This window comes from Balaenoptera physalus (assembly GCF_965194825.1).
Source record: "Balaenoptera physalus genome assembly, chromosome: 14".
Classification (NCBI taxonomy): domain Eukaryota; kingdom Metazoa; phylum Chordata; class Mammalia; order Artiodactyla; family Balaenopteridae; genus Balaenoptera; species Balaenoptera physalus.
In genome coordinates, this window is record NC_138893.1 from 14,185,970 (window position 1) to 14,202,870 (window position 16,901).

The 16,901-nt window shown below is 48.1% G+C and overlaps 2 protein-coding genes across 3 annotated transcripts in view; one reads left to right on the plus strand and one right to left on the minus strand.

Annotated features, from left to right (window-relative positions):
- Positions 1-296: 296 nt before the first annotated feature.
- Positions 297-15,175, minus strand: LOC309642904 (uncharacterized protein; the record flags this gene model as incomplete). Its single annotated transcript, XM_082424967.1, has 3 exons — positions 297-6,184; positions 12,519-12,610; positions 14,575-15,175. The coding sequence occupies 3 exons, from the start codon at positions 15,173-15,175 to the stop codon at positions 5,846-5,848; spliced, it is 1,032 nt and encodes a 343-aa protein (XP_082281093.1). The 3' UTR covers positions 297-5,845.
- Positions 15,123-16,901, plus strand: part of LOC309642072 (uncharacterized protein C1orf198 homolog) — a 35,484-nt gene continuing 33,705 nt past the window's right edge. For both annotated transcript variants that reach the window (XM_082423024.1, XM_082423025.1), the window contains exon 1: positions 15,123-15,506. In XM_082423024.1, the coding sequence (XP_082279150.1) occupies positions 15,174-15,506 (333 nt within the window). In that variant the 5' untranslated portion in view covers positions 15,123-15,173. The remainder of the gene's footprint in view (positions 15,507-16,901) is intronic.

A 16,901-nucleotide genomic window follows, 5' to 3' on the forward strand; every position in this document is an offset into this window, starting at 1 on the left:
CAGCCTCTCACAAGGAAAATTCCACTTGTACTCTGCGTCCTACGTACGCACGTCCACTATGATTATAGCATACATCCCTGTAAATGCAAGTTAAGGCCCTGTTGATACCTTGCAAACAGATAAGCTTACTTCTTTCCCTTTGGTAGCACTTAATGTTAAACAGTGGACTTGATTCCTAGCAAGAACTATATCCAGTAAAGATCCTCTGTGCTTCCCTTCCAGGGGGTGCTGGTTCAATCCCTGGTCAGGGGAATTAAGATCCCACATGTCGTGGGGTGTGGCCAAAAAGTTTAAAAAAAAAAAAACTTGCGATGTTCTATTTAAATGCTTCTTTTAAAGTCAAGAGTTTGAAAAAGTTCCTGGCCTGAAGTCACATTGTTTTAGAAATCAGGTTTTTAAACATCTTCAAAAGCCGTGTCTTTTTTTAATGTATAATTTAAATACTGCATGCAAATTAGGAATAACAATAACTCTACTATTAGGAATAGTAGACGACAATAGGACAGTAGTAGGAAAAGGTGAACAAGTCAGAGAGAGAAACATATTCAGTGGGAAAATGACAATCACATTGTTCTATATAAACCATTGGTTTTTCTTTCTTTACAGCGAAGTGAGAGAATTGAGGAGCGAGAAACAATTTCTCAGTTGTTTAAGCAGCTATGGTGCGATCAATCTAGGTGGACACTTCTCGCGTTACTTAACCAGCATTTAAAGCTTCAAAAAGACAATAAAACCACTGAGGGGAGCATCCTATAGGGGGTTTTGAAAGAGGTTTTACCAGGAGTCTTGGTGATACGATCCAATCTGGAAAAGTTGGGAAAGGCATCAAAATGAGTTAGAAAAGTGTGTTATTAAATCTCAGGAGAGACAAGTGTGTCTGGCCTCATTTTGTTCCCCAACACCGCGAGTGCAGAGCTCCTGGGAGATCAGGGAGGGCTCCGAGAAGCATTTCCTACCAGCTGCCATCAGTGTAAATCAGATGCTGTCACTCCGCCCAGACTTACCAGGTCTGGACCATGCTCTGTGCTCCGGCATCACCTGCAGATGGTCTCTCGTTTCTATCTTAGCCTCTGATTTGATACCCTTATCTTACTCTGTCCAGGGCCCTGGCGTTACCCTAGCTTTTGCTATTTTCCAACTGCTTTCTTGTTGGGTGTCTTTTCTTGCTTCCCTCGCCTGGATTGCTTGATCTCGGGCTTGATTCAGAAGGAAGACAAATAATACAAAACGATGATGATTGTGGAAGAACAAAGTGCTGCGGGAAAACCTGGGAAGTGGCAAAATCGGGAGAAAATGAACGTGCCCGGCACCTTGAGATGGCTTTGTAGATGGGGCTGGAAAGGTAGTGTGGAGCCAAAGGTGGAGATCTTGCACTTGTACTAAGAACTGTGGACTTCATTCTCTGAGGGAGATGTTAAAGCATGGCAATGACTTGATTAGATTTGTTCAGAAAGATGGGCTTGGGACTTCCCTGGTGGTCCAGTGGGTAAGACTCTGTGCTCCCAATGCAGGGGGTCCGGGTTCCATCCCTGGTCGGGGATCTAGATCCCACATGCATGCCGCAACTAAGAAGTCTGCACGCCACAACTAAGAGTCCACACGCTGCAACTAAGAAGTCCACATGCCACAACGAAGCTCCCGTGTGCTGCAACTAAGACCCAGTGTAGCCTAAATAAATAAATACACACATAAATAAATATTTTTTTAAAATAAGGAAAGATGGGCTTTACCAAGTCTGACTGATTTCTGACATCTATGCCTCCCGGTCCTACTTGAGACCTCCGTGCTGTTATAGGAACAACTGCCCCCGAACTGGTCTCCCAAGTTGCCAGTTGCTCTCCTGGGTCATCTTATTCTGCTATAATTTCTAAAACACTGTTCTGATTATAGAGAACCATGTATAAAGTAAATATTGAGCAGAGTCCAAATTACCCTTGAATGCCATATTGAAGTCCGACAAACCATCTCTCCAGAAGTCCAACAACAACATTAAAACACAATATTTTTTTCTTCCAGCATGGGGATAGATTGCACGTTCTTATGTCCAGCACTACATAAGGTAGTTTTTTTTTGCATTTAGAAGCCATTTTGGGAGGGAAATGTATTTTTAAACACTTCTTCTATGAAAGACAAAGAAGAAAGAATTGAAACTGTGGAAGAAGGAAAAGAATTTTCCCTCTACCCTTCTGAGTTCTTGGCTAAGACCCCTGCAACAAAAGGCAGATTAACAAGAGAAAAGCACACAGAAGTTTATTAACATGTGTACCTCAGGTATACCTGGGAGAAACCCAGGGAAAAATGAGAAACTCTCCAAGGTGGCTTAGAACTCCAGCTTAAACACCATCTCAAGCTAAAGACAAAAGAAAGAAAGGTGTGGGGCAGAAGAGTTTTGGGAGGTTACCTGGAAAAACACCGTAAACATGAGTGAGGCTTGTTATGCAGACCTGAGTTCAAGTTTTCTCCCTGGATGAGGGTCTAAAGTTGTCTAGGGGAACTAGCCTTTGTCTTTTCTGGTAGGGAGGTGAGGAGGGACAACTTTGCAGACTTACATCCTGCTTTTAGGCAAATAGGGGGAGGGCAGGGAGCCTTTCTGGTACCTTCTTCTTCCAATTGCCTTCAGCTCAAAATAATCTTTAGAACAAAACAGCATGTTTTGGGGTGGCAGGTTCTGCTACCCTTCAAGACTAACAGAGGACACAGCAGATTTGCATCTTCCCCTCTTGTACACACTCCAGGCACATGCTATGGAAAGGGTGGCACGGAACATCACCCACAATGCCCCCTCCGTTAATTTTCTTTTTTTTCTTTCCTTTTTTTTTTTGCTAAGCACCGATAATTCAATAGGTAGGAATTAAACACAGATATGATAGTATTTTGCTGACGTAGCTCAAATGGATGGGTCAAGGTGTCCACATGCCTGCACTCGAGGCCCTTAGCAGTGCCATCCAGAGCTGGGAGGGCAAAGAAGGTACCTGGGTGCCACTCTGTGCCACCGATTCACGTGGAACTCCAAGGATTTTAAAACTTCTAAATTCCAACATGGTCTTCCAGGTCTTTACGAAGGTACAGTTTTCAAGTTAGGAGGCTATGGCATATACTTTTGAAATAGTTTGTTACTCTGATTTATAACTTTTAGCTGTTGAGACACAGGGCATATGACCCTCTGCCTGCCCTCTTGCTCTGGCCCGTGAATGTCAGGGTGGCTGGCTGTGTATTCAGCACATTCTGCTGAGTCAGAGGGAGGAGAAGCAACGGGGGCTTTGCCACTCGACTGCACAGCACAAACGTCTTCAAATCATGGTTGGGATGCTCTGTGGCCGTTCTCACCATCTCTTCCCCATACCTCCCCGGCTCCTCCATCCCCCCTCTTCTAGATCCTGTTATGCTGCAAGGAAACCCTAATGCTCGTTACGTCATTAGGTAGGGAATTTAGATTTCTGCATGGCATTTTGCTTTTTAGACCTTTGCTACTCAAAGTGTGGTCCGCAGGTCCTCAGCCTCAGCCCTGGAAGCGGGGTGGAAATGCAGACTTCCAGCTGCTGAGGGGCAGTATTCACTCACTATTCCTTGGAATCCTAAGGAACGCATTTGGAGGACAGGCAGTCAGTGCTATAGGTAATCCTCAGGCAGGGAAGATGATGAGAGAACAGAAGGCCAGGGCTTGGGCCTTGGAGAAGAATAGGAAAACAGAGAAGGAATGGTGAGAAAAGCAGAAACAAATCCAGGACGGCAGCACAGCAGTGGAAGCCTGAGAGAAGAGAGTTTCCCACCAGGTCCCAGAGCCACCAGGCCTGGCTGTCTCGTTCAGCAGGGGGACCCTGAGGCTTGGCAATTAGGGGACGGAGTACAACAGCCAGGTGTGTTTGGAGGGGCTTGTCTTATAGGGCCAGAGGGCGGGGGAAGGTGACAAGAATCTGAAAGTGGTGAGAAAAAAGACTGAAATAAATAAGGAAATAGAGAGGAATTCAGTCTACTTTTAAGAGACGAAACAGCTAGGAAATGTCCCACACACATCTGAGTGATGAAGGGACCACGGTGACAGCACAGCAGCCCCAGTGCTTTGGGGGAAGCAGAGAAGGATCTTGGGAAGAGGGTGAGAACCCAGCCAGTGTCAAAGAAAAACCAGAGCTGGACACCAGTTAAAGGGATAAAAACAGATTTTATTTGGGACTATTGCAATAGGGCAAAAGACGCCTCAGTATAGAACAGGGCTCAGTTCCGAATACAACATGGGCAAGTGGGAGTTGATAGCCAAGGACCAGAGTGGGGACCAGTGGATGGACAATTATGCATCCATGGAAAATTGTTATTATGGCCAAAGGTCCTCTGGGGGATGTGGGGAGGGAGTGGTGAGGAACCCTATCAGATATGGAGGGTGGGGCTCTGCTTAAACTGACTTAGCAAGGCTCTTGCTGAAACTGGATCTTACAAAGAGGTCCACAGATGGGCCTAGGAGAAGGTTCAGGAGTCTGACTAAAGTTTGGCCAACAAAGAATCTTTATCCCTGGAGATGGAGGGACAGCTTTGGTCCCTCACAAGGTGCAAACACCCAGCCGTCCTAGAATAACCCTGTGCACCCCACACCCCTCTCCACATCAGGCTGCCACGGCCATCGCTCTCATCTGTCTCCCTGGGCCCAGCTCCCTGGCCTTCAGAGGTGCTGCCAGCTAAGCCACAGAGGGCTTCCTCGTTTCTCAGCCTCCTGGGCTAAGTAAGGACATTCCTGGTCTGGGTGAAGACAGGAGAGGCTCCGTGGTAAGAGGCCGCACTATCTAAAAACCCATCTGGGTGCCATCTCCCTTGCCTATGGTTCTGAGACCATGGGAATCCTGGCAGTAGTGGCTTTTCCGGGGCAAGCCGGGGTCCCCCTTGGACCGCTGAGGCTTCTGCACTCCATGTTTCCTCCCCAAATCTAGCTCTTCCAGGCACCGAGGCTCTGCTCCCCACTCCCTCCCCACCATGGCAGCCCTCCTCCTTGGTCTGGTTTCCATTCTCCCACAATCAATCACCGTCCCTTCCCTCCCACTCTTTCCCCCCGTGATCCCAATCTCTTCCTGCTCCTTCCTCTACCCTTCACAGCCCATTCATATCGTCTCTGAAATCTGGCAGCTCCCAGAACTTCCTCTCTCGTCCTCCAGAGTGGAGGTCTCTCCACACAACGTTCCTCATGAACGCGTGCCATCCAGCCATATCCCACTCTGCTCTGGGGGTGGAATTTAATTCTGAGATCCTAATAGCTCTGAGAGCTTAATCTGTGCCAGGCGCTCTTTGAAGTACTTTATACATGTGGAAATTTGTCCACGTCACACTGCACCAGCAGTGGTGACAGTACCGGGCTGCGGGCTGCCTTGTTCCACATCCCACACCCTGCCTCTATGAGGACATGCTTTCTCTTCTCAGCCCATGACCTCCTCCACCGGGGGAGACACAATCTTCCGGCTGGGGAACATTGGCCCCCATGGAGGAGAAGATGCAAAAGCACCCAGCAGAATGAAGGGCCAATCGTCTTTCCCAACACAGAAAAAGCAGGAAGGTTGATATCCAAGATGTTTCTGACTTATATGTACCAGGCTCCATGTGTATGCAGGAGAAAGAAGGGTTTTTTGTTTTTTTGAGTTTCAGAAGCTTAGCTTTGAATGTCAGGAGGCAAACACTTCACGTATGGAGCTCAGGCTATAAGGATGAGAGTGGCCGACAGCACCGTGATGGAGGTGGCAGGCTGGCGGGGCCGGGGGAGGAGAGTGATGGAGTGGACTCCCGGTGCGAGCGGGCCAGGGTGGAGACTAGTGGACCTGCAGGGGATGTTGAAGATCCCCTTGGTGCTGCGTAACCCTGCGAAGCTGGCTTATTCTTTGGGTGGGAGTTTGGAGACCGTCCTGTGTTCTCCTCCAAGGCCATGAAGTCTGTCTTCATGTTTGCCGCACCATTCTCCTGTTCTCCTGGATGAACAAGCAAGGAGAGACTCAAGTGGCATCCAAAGGACGCTTGAGAAAAAGCAGGCACCGTGGCCCAGGCCAGGGCTGGGCTGCCCATGGGAGGCGGGACCTTTGAGTGGGGGGACGTTGGCTGCAGGGTGAATGGGCACCGGGGAAACAGCAGCGTGTCGGGTTCCTGCTCTGCACGTGCCGGTGGGCAGCCTCTGGGCTCCCGTGTCCTGGCCGGTAAATCTTTCCTTCACGAGGTGCTGTGAGGAGGAATGCCAGGCATGGCGAGGACTCAGTGGAGACTGCTCCCTTAGACCCACCCTGGTTACTTTGTCCACACCTGTTAGACGATAAGCTGGCTGGGGGCAGGTTCTCGCTCATGCTTGCTTCCCGTGACTAGCCCTGTGTCTGGCGCACAGTGGATGAATGAACAAATGAACATCAAGGAACAGGCCGTGAGGCACGCCAGCGTGAGACACCGTCTCCGCCACTGTGTTCCCTGAGCGCAAGTAAATCACTTTTCTCTGTCTTTACTAGTTTCCCCACTATTGGGGGAAGGCAATGTAACTTCCCTCTGTTTAAAATTTGTTATTAAACATTTTTGTATGAAGGTATAATTGACATATTAGTTCCAGGTGTACAATATAATGATTCAATATCAATTGACATATTAGTTCCAGGTGTACAATATAATGATTCAATATCTCTGTACATTGCAAAATGATCACCATAATAAGGCTAGTTACCATCTGTCACCATTATATAGTTATAAAAACTTTTTTCTTGTGATGGGGACTTTTAAGATTTAATCTCTTAGCAACTTTGAAATATGCAATGCAGTATTATTAAGTAGAGTCGCTGGGCTGTACATGGCATGCCCAGGACTTGTTTATCTTATAACTGGAAGTTTGTACCTTTTGACCCTCCTCACCCACTTTGGCCTCCCCTCACCCCCGCCTCTGGCAGCCACCAATCTGTTCTGTATATTTATGAGCTTGGTGTGTTTTCTTTTGTTTGTCTTTTTCTCAATAGGGGTGTTATCAGGACCTACGTGCTAACGTGCTTACAGCACGCAGAGCTTCTTAGATGAAAGTTTCTATTAAACAGATGAGCTAAGCTTCAGAAAATTCCTTGACTTTGCCCCCAAATATATGATACACAGCAAGCTTGGCTTTTATGTTTCTGACTCTGGTTTAGAGGAGAATGCAGAGCTTGTGCAATAGTTGGTTCCATCTAGCTCTTGGTTATTGATATAAAAACATAAAAACATAACTAATATTTCTGCAATGTAGTTTTCTTGACCTCTCTCTGGCCTCTGTTGTATGATGTTTTCAAAACAGCTTAATCAGAACTCTCCATATTTCTGAGGTTGTAGCCTAAGAGTTCTTCTAGGGACCGAGGGAGGTCACTGAAGGGTGACAGCCTATAGGTGCTGGACCAGCAGGGAGAGGGGCGGGGCTGGGGGCGGCTGTGTGGAGGTGGGCAGGGAAGCTGCCGGAGGATGGCTGGCCCGTAGGCGGGCACGCAGCCACCTGTGTAACCACGATGGGCTCCTCGCAGTCACTCAGGTCAATACCCACGGTGTGCTGGTGGGCATTGATGCTACGGTCACCACACTAGAGCGAGAGAGGATGCAGTAAGGGTCAGTGAGATGGCATTTAAACCAAACTTTCAAGAATAGGTAGAATTTGGGCAGGTGATCATGAGGAAGAAAGACTTCCTAACCAAATAGACGGCTGGGCACGGAGCTAGGAACGAGGTTGAAGGTGATTGCCAGAGAGAGTTTGGGCCTAAAGTGGTAGCAAAAAGCATGAAATTGGGTCATTTGTAGAGACGTGGATGGACCTAGAGTCCGTCATACAGAGTGAACTAAGTCAGAAAGAGAAAAACAAATACCGTAAATTAACGCATATATGTGGAATCTAGAAAAATGGTATAGATTTACAGGGCAGGAATAGAGACGCAGACGTAGAGAAGGGACGTATGGACACAGGGTTGGGGGGAAGGGGTGGGTGGGATGAATCGGGAGATTAGGTTTGACTTATATACATTACCATGTGTAAAACAGATAACTAGTGGGACGCTGCTGCATAGCACAGGGAGCTCAGCTCGGTGCTCTGTGATGACCTAGATGGGTGGGATGGGGGGGTGGGAGGGAGGTATAAGAAGGAGAGGATGTATGTATCCATACAGCTGATTCACTTCGCTGTACAGAAGAAACTAACATAACAGTGTAAAGCAACTATATCACAATAAAAAAAAAAAAGGGAGACACCCAACTGGAGGCGTTGTGAAGGAGGAGGCTGGCAGAGGCAACTTGGAGGGAGTGGCTTGGAGTTGGGAAGGCTGGCCACGCCAGGATGGATGATGGGACCTGGAGTATGGTGGGGACATTGGGAAAAGGATGAAGAGATACTTCGTAGACCATTACGAATGTGATACGACTTGTTTTCTGAGTCGACCTCTAGGATGAAGTTGTGAGCTGTATCACAACATGATGGGGGCCAAGTTATTGGTGAGATTCCCTCCTCCACTCAACCTCTCATCCATCTGACAAGTATTTATTAAGGGCTCCCCTTGGGCACTTGGCCAGTGACTGTCATTTACTCAAAGGCGGGAGCTGCTCTCCTTTACTTCCTGTCTTGCAGGTTAGACGGGGTCAGGTTCACTGACAACAGCATATTTCATATTTTCAGTGTTCAGTAGCATCTCACTCTCTGTTTGGAAATGTGAGTGACTCACAGTACTTGACAATTTTAATGTATCAAATGTATCAAACAACATCTTCACAAAAATTAAAAAACAAAATACAATCACAGAAACTTAACAGACAACCGTTTTCATTTTTCCATAGTCATTTTCATTCTCCATAGCATCTTGGTATTTTGATAATATTTCAAGTTAAAAAGATTCAAGGACATAGATCAAATCCAAACAGGGACCATAGAGTGAAAATACTATGGTCTCCGAAAGTCAGTCTTTTTAACTTCATAAAGTTCTAACCAAGTGCCTGAGCTCTAACGATGACAGAGGTAAGGAGCAAGCTGGCTAGTGTCTCCCGTGGAGCAGAGAGCTCCAGGGGGTTTTACTGAACTCCCCCAGGGAGCTTGGACAACCATCTACAGATCTCAAAGTGGTGACATCCACAAGCCAAGAAGGAGCCCATCTGACAAATATCAGGGCAGCTGACATGAAGAGAAGAACAGAATAAAGAAAAACACATTCCACATCTGGGAGTGTGTAGAAGTTGAGAGCAGATTGTTTAGAGGAACAGAGAGAGAGGAATTCTCTTTACTTCTCAGTCAATAAATCATTGCCACATAGTTTAAAAAAAAATGTATATATATATTTATTTATTTATTTATTTTGGCTGCACCGGGTCTTAGTTGCGGCACATGGACTTCTTAGTTGCAGCATGCAGACTCTTAGTTGCGGCATGCATGCGAGATCTAGTTCCCCGACCAGGGATCAAACCCGGGCTCCCTGCACTGGGAGCGTGGAGTCCTACCCACGAACTGCCAGGGAAGTCCCCATTGTCACATACTTTTATCTCTCCTCTCCATCAGCCATTTTTTATCTCCTTCATCCTCTCTCTAACTACATCTATACACACTCAGTAAGCCAAAGATTTTATACGAATTTGAAGCCATTTCCACATTGTCTGAGTTCAGGCTGCTATAAGGATATAAACAACAAATATTTATTTCTCATAGTTCTGGAAACTGGGAAGTCCAAGATCTAGGCGCCAGCAGATCCGGTGTCTGCCTGCTTCCTGGTTTGCAGATGGCCTCATGGTGTCCTCACATGGGGGGGAACAGTGAGAGAGGCAAGCTCTCTTGTATCTTCTTATCAGGGTACTATCCCATCAGGAGGGCTCCACCCTCAGCACCTAATCAGCCCCCAAAGACCCCACCTCCAAATACCATTCCATCGGGAATTAGGGCTTCAACATGTGAATTTGACCTACAGTCCATAACACATATGTACAATACCAAAAATGTTGGCATTGTTCTTCCCAGGACACAAAAGTCTATCTGAGGGGGACTTCCCTGGTGGTCCAGTGGTTAAGAATCCGCCTTCCAATGCGTGGGATGCAGGTTTGATCTCTGGTTGGGGGACTAACATCCCACATACCAAGAGGCAACTAAGTCCGCGTGCCGCAACTACTGAGCCCGTGTGCTCTGGAGCCCGCATGCCGCAACTAGAGAGAAGCCCTCGCGTCACAACTAAGACCTGACGTAGCCAAAAATAAATAAATAAATATTAAAATAAAAAGGTCTACCTGAGATCAAATTATAAAGGAGACAAACTGTCTCTTTTGTGCCTACCTACCTTCTTTTCGGTGTGGGTGATCTTGAGGACTTCATTTGGGCTAGGTCTTAAGGATGGAATTTCTATAGCTGGCGACAGCAGGGTGGGAATTTCAGGTGAAGGGGAAAAAGTGAACAATTGCTTCTGGACTTATTTATATTCTTACGGAGGACTAAAAATCGCAGAGGCTTTTCTAAATGGAAAATTTTGGACAGGTAGGGTCTTCTTGTGGTTTTCAAGAGGTCTTTCAGCATTTTTCACAGAGCCGTTAAGCCAGTTGTCTTTGCTATGTGAAGTATGGTGTTGACAGGGAAGGACCCAGTTCTGAGCCTCACGTGGATCACGCGGCCTTACCCAGAGAAGGTGATTCTGTTCCTGTAGGCACAGGGAGCGCCTCACACCTGCCCGGACGTGGTGACAGACCATGGCTGTGTCAGTGAAAACTCTCCCTACAATTGCAGAAATGACCCAACCCTTCAAAATATTCAAAGCACATTTCCTGCCCGTAGTAGATTTGTACAATCATCTCCTTGTCTTTTCTTTCTTGCTGCATCTCTTTTTTGTCTTGGTCAAGAACACTGCCCTACAATCCTACAGGGAAGTCGGTCTTCTAAATGCACCAGGCCGACTCTCTTCCATCTCCTGTCCTTTCTGGGTGTGGGAGTGAAGAACAGAGAACAGTCGTCTTTCAGGGCAGCATCTGGAACAACCAGCGCCAGATGCAGGAATGAATCACCGTCCTCAGGGAGGCTGCCCACGTCCAGGCTGAAAGCGTCAGTAAGGAAGGCTGGCTTTATCTGCCAGCCGACTGCCTGCTATGTCACCAACAGATTCCCTTCCCAAAACTGTCATCTGTTTGCCACAGTGCCTGGAATTTCACCATGAGCTTCAATAACCGGCTTGCAAAATGTCACAGCTGGTCACTCGGCTCTTAGAAGCAGGGCTAGAATGTGTGCCCTGTGGTTTGCCATGAGCTGGCAGGGTCTTCATGGCGAAAGCGGGCTCACAAATGATTTGTTTGGGACAACAAATTCATTCAACAGACATCTGTACTAACTGGCTGAGGGAGGGCTTTTCGCACGTGTCACCCCCCCCCCTCATTTGACATGCTACCCTTGAAGGCTGGTATAGGTGTCCCTGTATCAAAAATGAAGGGATTGAGGCTTCAACAGGTTTTGAGCACCTCTGTGGTGGCCAGGTGCCTGACCTCGGCGCCCCACTTCAGGTGCACCCGACTTCATTGCCTCTGGGCTTTTCCCCAAAGGCATTGAATCTTGGCAGCCTCCAACCCTGGGGGATGGCCTTGCTCTTTGCGTCTCTGTCAACAGGTTGTTTTTTTTTTTAACATCTTTATTAGAGTATAATTGCTTTACAATGGTGTGTTAGTTTCTGCTTTATAACAAAGTGAATCAGTTATCCATATACATATGTTCCCATATCTCTTCCCTCTTGCGTCTCCCTCTCTCCCACCCTCCCTATCCCACCCCTCTAGGTGATCACAGAGCACCGAGCTGATCTCTCTGTGCTATGCAGCTGCTTCCCACTAGCTATCTATATTACGTTTGGTAGGGCATATACCCTGAGGAAACCATAATTCAGAAAGAGTCATGTACCACAATGTTCATTGCAGCTCTATTTACAATAGCCAGGACACGGAAGCAACCTAAGTGTCCATCATCAGATGAATGGATAAAGAAGATGTGGCACATATATACAATGGAACATTACTCAGCCATGAAAAGAAACGAAATGGAGGTATTTGTAGTGAGGTGGATGGACCTAGAGTCTGTCATACAGAATGAAATAAGTCAGAAAGAGAAAAACAAATACCGTATGCTAACACATATATATGGAATCTAAAAAAAAAAAAAAAAAGGTCATGAAGAACCTAGTGGTAAGACGGGAATAAAGACACAGACCTACTAGAGAATGGACTTGAGGATATGGGGAGGGGGAAGGGTAAGCTGTGACAAAGTGAGAGAGTGGCATGGACATATATACACTACCAAATGTCAATAGGTTTTCTAAGAAAGGTACTGACCTGTGGAGAGGAGTCCCAGGCCGGCAACTGTTAGCCGAGATGTCAGACGTATAATGGAAATGTTGGTGATCATCTCGGGTATTCAGTTATTATACTGAAAAAATTAGTGCTGTGTTTTACTAATGAGTAATTTGGAAGCTTTAATAAACTGTAGCCATAAACCCAGTTTATTATTAATAATCCAGTAATTAACCTTAGACACATTAATCTAATGTTAGAGATTTAACAAAAGGCAAAGGAACCTCTGTTTTGTGACTCTCCGTTCCATCACATGAGGGGCGATGGGGGATGATCTCAGGTGAAGTTTTTTCCTTTGATGGCTCAGTATCTCTATCTGTAAAGAGAGGGTAATAATGTAAATTATGCAACATTCATTCATTTCTTCATTCATAATTCATTCAGCAAATAGTCACTGAACCCTTAACTCTGAATCAGGCACATGCTTGTTCCCAAGAGTAAAGAAGACAAATAAGGATCTCCCTACTGTGGAGTTTACATTCTGGTGGGGACTCAAGAACTCTTCTGAGAAAAATAGCTGAAATGCCACTGGCCAAGAAAGAGCTCCACAGTTCAAGACACCGAGACAGTTTAAACCTTAGTGAAAGCACTCTTTGCTATGTCTCCCTAGTTTCTAAGAAAAGCCTTCTAGGAACAAACACCAAATGCCTCAATAAAATGTTGATGAATAAAGGAATGCTCTTTGGAACAGTGCAAGGTTTTAAAGCATTTCAGAGGGTCAGTGACCACATGCTTGTCTCTTCATTTTGTGAAGAGCCCACTGGCTAAACCAAATCCACAAAGGACAAGGCAGCCTGCCTCTATCCAAACTCTTGCCTAAGAAGATGCTTAGCACTTGAATCATCCCACTATTTTACCTTACTACATATTTGGAGTTGGGCTATCTTTATTTCTTCTCTGGAGTGAATATCTATCTATCTATCTATCTGCCCATTTATCTCCTAATTTCAGCAAAGTCATCTGTCAGAGCCATTTAATTCCCCTGAGTGTCTTCTTTTAATCTGGAAGAAATTTTCTTTTAGTTACCCCTTATCACCGAGATCATGGAGTTTACATACTTTGGCTGATGTCCCTGATTTATTTCATACTATATTTATATTATGGCTTCTCTAGTAATAAATTATATTTGATCTGAAACACTTCATTGGGTTGTGCTTTTCTGCAATCAACATTTATTTTTGCAATTGCTGTGAAAACCACATGCAACCAAGTTTCTAACAGCACAGAACCCTTTCTATGTGGCTTGCAAAGCAACCTTGAAGATGTTAATTAAATTTCAAGAATACATCTTTAAACATCACCCACCTTATTAAACAAGTCTTCGAGGTGAGAAAGTAGGATTCAGGTTGGTGTTTTGAGTCTATATAAAATAGACTTATCTAGAGATAGAATAGTACCAAAAAACTCAACCTCCTGGCCTCATAAACAGACTTTCAAATACTGTGCAATCCAGGCTATTATTTGGTGGCTTTTCCCACTGCTTTTCAGTATGGTATGCTGATAACACTGTTGAAAGCAATATGTTTTATTGCACAGCTTGTCACATTCATGGCATTCTAAAAATATTTTCTAAGGAATTCTGGGCCAGAAGATAAGGCCATCTCACATTTAAAACAGAATCCTGCAAGTTATTTCTGACTGTGTTCAGAATTATCCAAGTGCTTTGTTGTTATTATTTGAGGTAACACTGGTTTATAACACTATATAAGTTTCAGAATTATCCAAGTGTTACTTCAGAGGCAATGACCCTAAGTAACAGCTGAAATGCAGTTTTTTGTTTTAAATGTGGCCATTTAATTCTCACCTGAGACCTGTTACAGTCAAATCAGCCAGAAAGTAAAGCAGATGAGGGCTCTGTATAATTTTAATCGTTGTGCTCTGGGACACACGTCAAAATGGCCCAGCTGACCTGCCTAAGAAAACTTTCTGCCGCTCTTCAGTGGGGTTGCAAACATCAAGCCGCCTAGAGTTCACGTGATTTCTGAGATTCCAAAAGAAAGCAAAGGCCCCGCGGCCGGCTGGGGGAAAACGTCTTCACCTGCAAAAGCAAAACGAAGTGCCAGGTGCACCAGCCCGCCGGCCCCAGATGCCTGCCGGCAGTTCCGCGCTCCCTTTTAGGGAAAGGCCCTGTGAGCTACCCGGGACTTCATTTCACTCCTCTCTTTAGGAGGCACGGACACTGATTTTCTTTCGCCACTCCCGACACCAGTGCAGTCTCCCCAGCTCGTACCTTCGGCGCCCTCGCTGCCCCGAACCCCCAGCCCCCTTCCATCAGCTCACCGCGCCAGGACCCTGGCCCAGGTTTGGGACAGCTCAAAGAAAGCGAAAAAGATGGCTCGGCAGGGAAAGGGATACAATAGGCATAAGGCGGCCGGTGGCTCGGTCCAGAAATGCCGCACTTCGGAGGGAGAAAAAAGTTTCCTTTGTCAAACAAGTGACCACGTGGCGCTATGGCGGTCACCCCCAGCAGTCCCGTCAGGCCGCCAGGCGCGGACCTGGGGACGCGCCAGCCACCTCCGGCGCTGGCCGCGGGGAGCCCCGAAGAGCGGGGGCCCCGCGGGAAGCCCTGAGAGAGGGGATCCGGAGGACGCAAGCAGGCGCGAGACGGTGGCTCAGGGCGCTGCGCGGAGGGCGGGGCTCCCGGGGGGAGAGGGGCGAGGAGCGCAAGGCTCCCGGAAGCAGCGGGGCACAGGGGGCGGGACCCTCGGGGGCGGTGGCTTGGGGGGCGGGGTCCCCGGCGTTGGGCGGGCGCGGGGGGCGCGGCTTCAGGGACTGGGCGGGAGGCGGGGTCGCTGGGGCCTTGGGCGCCGGGCTCCGGGCCGCGGAAGGGCGCCGTTCGCGGGGCGGGGCGCGGGCGGGGAGTGTCGGGCAGGCCGGGCATGGCGTCCATGGCGGCGGCGATCGCGGCCTCGCGCTCGGCCGTCATGAGTGGGAACCGGCCTCTGGACGACAGGGAGCGGAAGCGCTTCACCTACTTCTCGTCGCTGAGCCCCATGGCCAGGAAGATCATGCTGGACAAGGAGAAGATCCGGGAGAAGTACGGGCCCGAGTGGGCGCGGCTGCCGCCCGCGCAGCAGGACGAGATCATCGACCGGTGCCTGGTGGCGCCGAGCGCCCCGGCGCCCCGCGACCCCGGGGACCCCGAGGAGCTGGCGCGCTTCCCCGGCCTGCGCGGGCCCACGGGCCAGAAGGTGGTGCGCTTCGGGGACGAGGTAGGTGCGGAGCGGGCCGGGCTCCCCCGCCCCCCGAGGCGCCCCGGGCCGGGCGGACCCCTGCCCGCTAGCAGCCGCCCCCGCCAGGCGCGCGGGCAGGGGCTGGAGAGGAGAAGGCGCAGGTACCGGGCTGGGTGGGCCGGGGCGTCCCGGAGCCGGAGGTCTGGGGCTGGGGGGCTCCCCGGGGGAGTTCGTGGAGGACCGCCGAGAGAAGGAAGGAGGTCATTCCAGACCCGCCATCTGGAGCTGCCCCGCCGGGCCTCAGGGGACCCGAGACTTGTCAGACCAAAGTGCCAACAGCAAGGGATTTTAAGCCAGGCAGGCCTGGGTTCTGGTCCATTCTGCCATTTAGCTCTCTGGCCGTGGGTGACCTAACCTTTTAGAGCCTCAGTTCCCCCCGGGAATAATAATACCCACCCCAGGCCTGCCAGGGAAGGCAGTCAGCCTTTTATACATAATAATATTAATATTTGTGATGAGTTGTGTGCGGAGAGTGAAATTGTCCAGCAAGGCAACAAGAAGGAAGAGGTGCCTTCCAAGATTAGGAGGCAAAACCCAAAGCCCTAAGATGTTTCCGAGTGAGCCCGATGTGCTGCTTAGTTTTGGAAATGAGTATGGTGGCCTCCTTTTTCCAGTGAAAAACGAGGGATCCGTTCAAATGAGCTGTCGCAAGCCTTTGGTACATATAAGGGCATGCCTGGGCCTCTGACCTAGACACTCTGCTGGGACTTCTAGAGGGCCGGACATCGTGGAGGAAGAAACACTGAAACTAGAAAAAACTCAGGGGTGACCCATACTAAGTCACAAAGGCCTGAGTGTCCTGTGCTTCTCCGAAAGTCGGCCTTTTCCTGGAAATGTGTTTAACTAGAACCTGTTTGGTGCCAAATCTGCGGCTCTTGGCCTTTCAGACTCAACTTTTGTGGTGAGGGTCAAAGTCCAAAGGAGCCAGCAGTATACAGGGAAATCCGCAGCCCTGAGAGCTTTGAGGCTGCAGGCAGGAGGGGCTGGGCTTGGAGAGGTTTTCCAAGGAAGTCGTAGACTGTGGAAGGAATTCTAGTTGAGGATGAAGTTTTAATCTGATTTTCAGGCGTGGGTGTGCTGAGACGTTTATTAATACAAAATGTTTGTGGTCATAAGCCCGCTTTCACGTGGGGGAAGTGTGAGAGGGCAGAACTATGCTTCCAACATTGCCTTATACTGACAGAATTAAAAGAAGAGTCTTCCAGGGAATTTAAACTCTGAAGGCTTCGCCAGGAAAAAACGAGGGTGTGGTAACGGAAGAGATGAGAATATAGGTTTAAGATGTAAGCCCAGAGCTGAAGCATTTTTAGTGTGAAAATATGCATCTCTCTAAAGACATTCGCAGGGTTGGGGCTCAGATTTGGGTGATGGAAA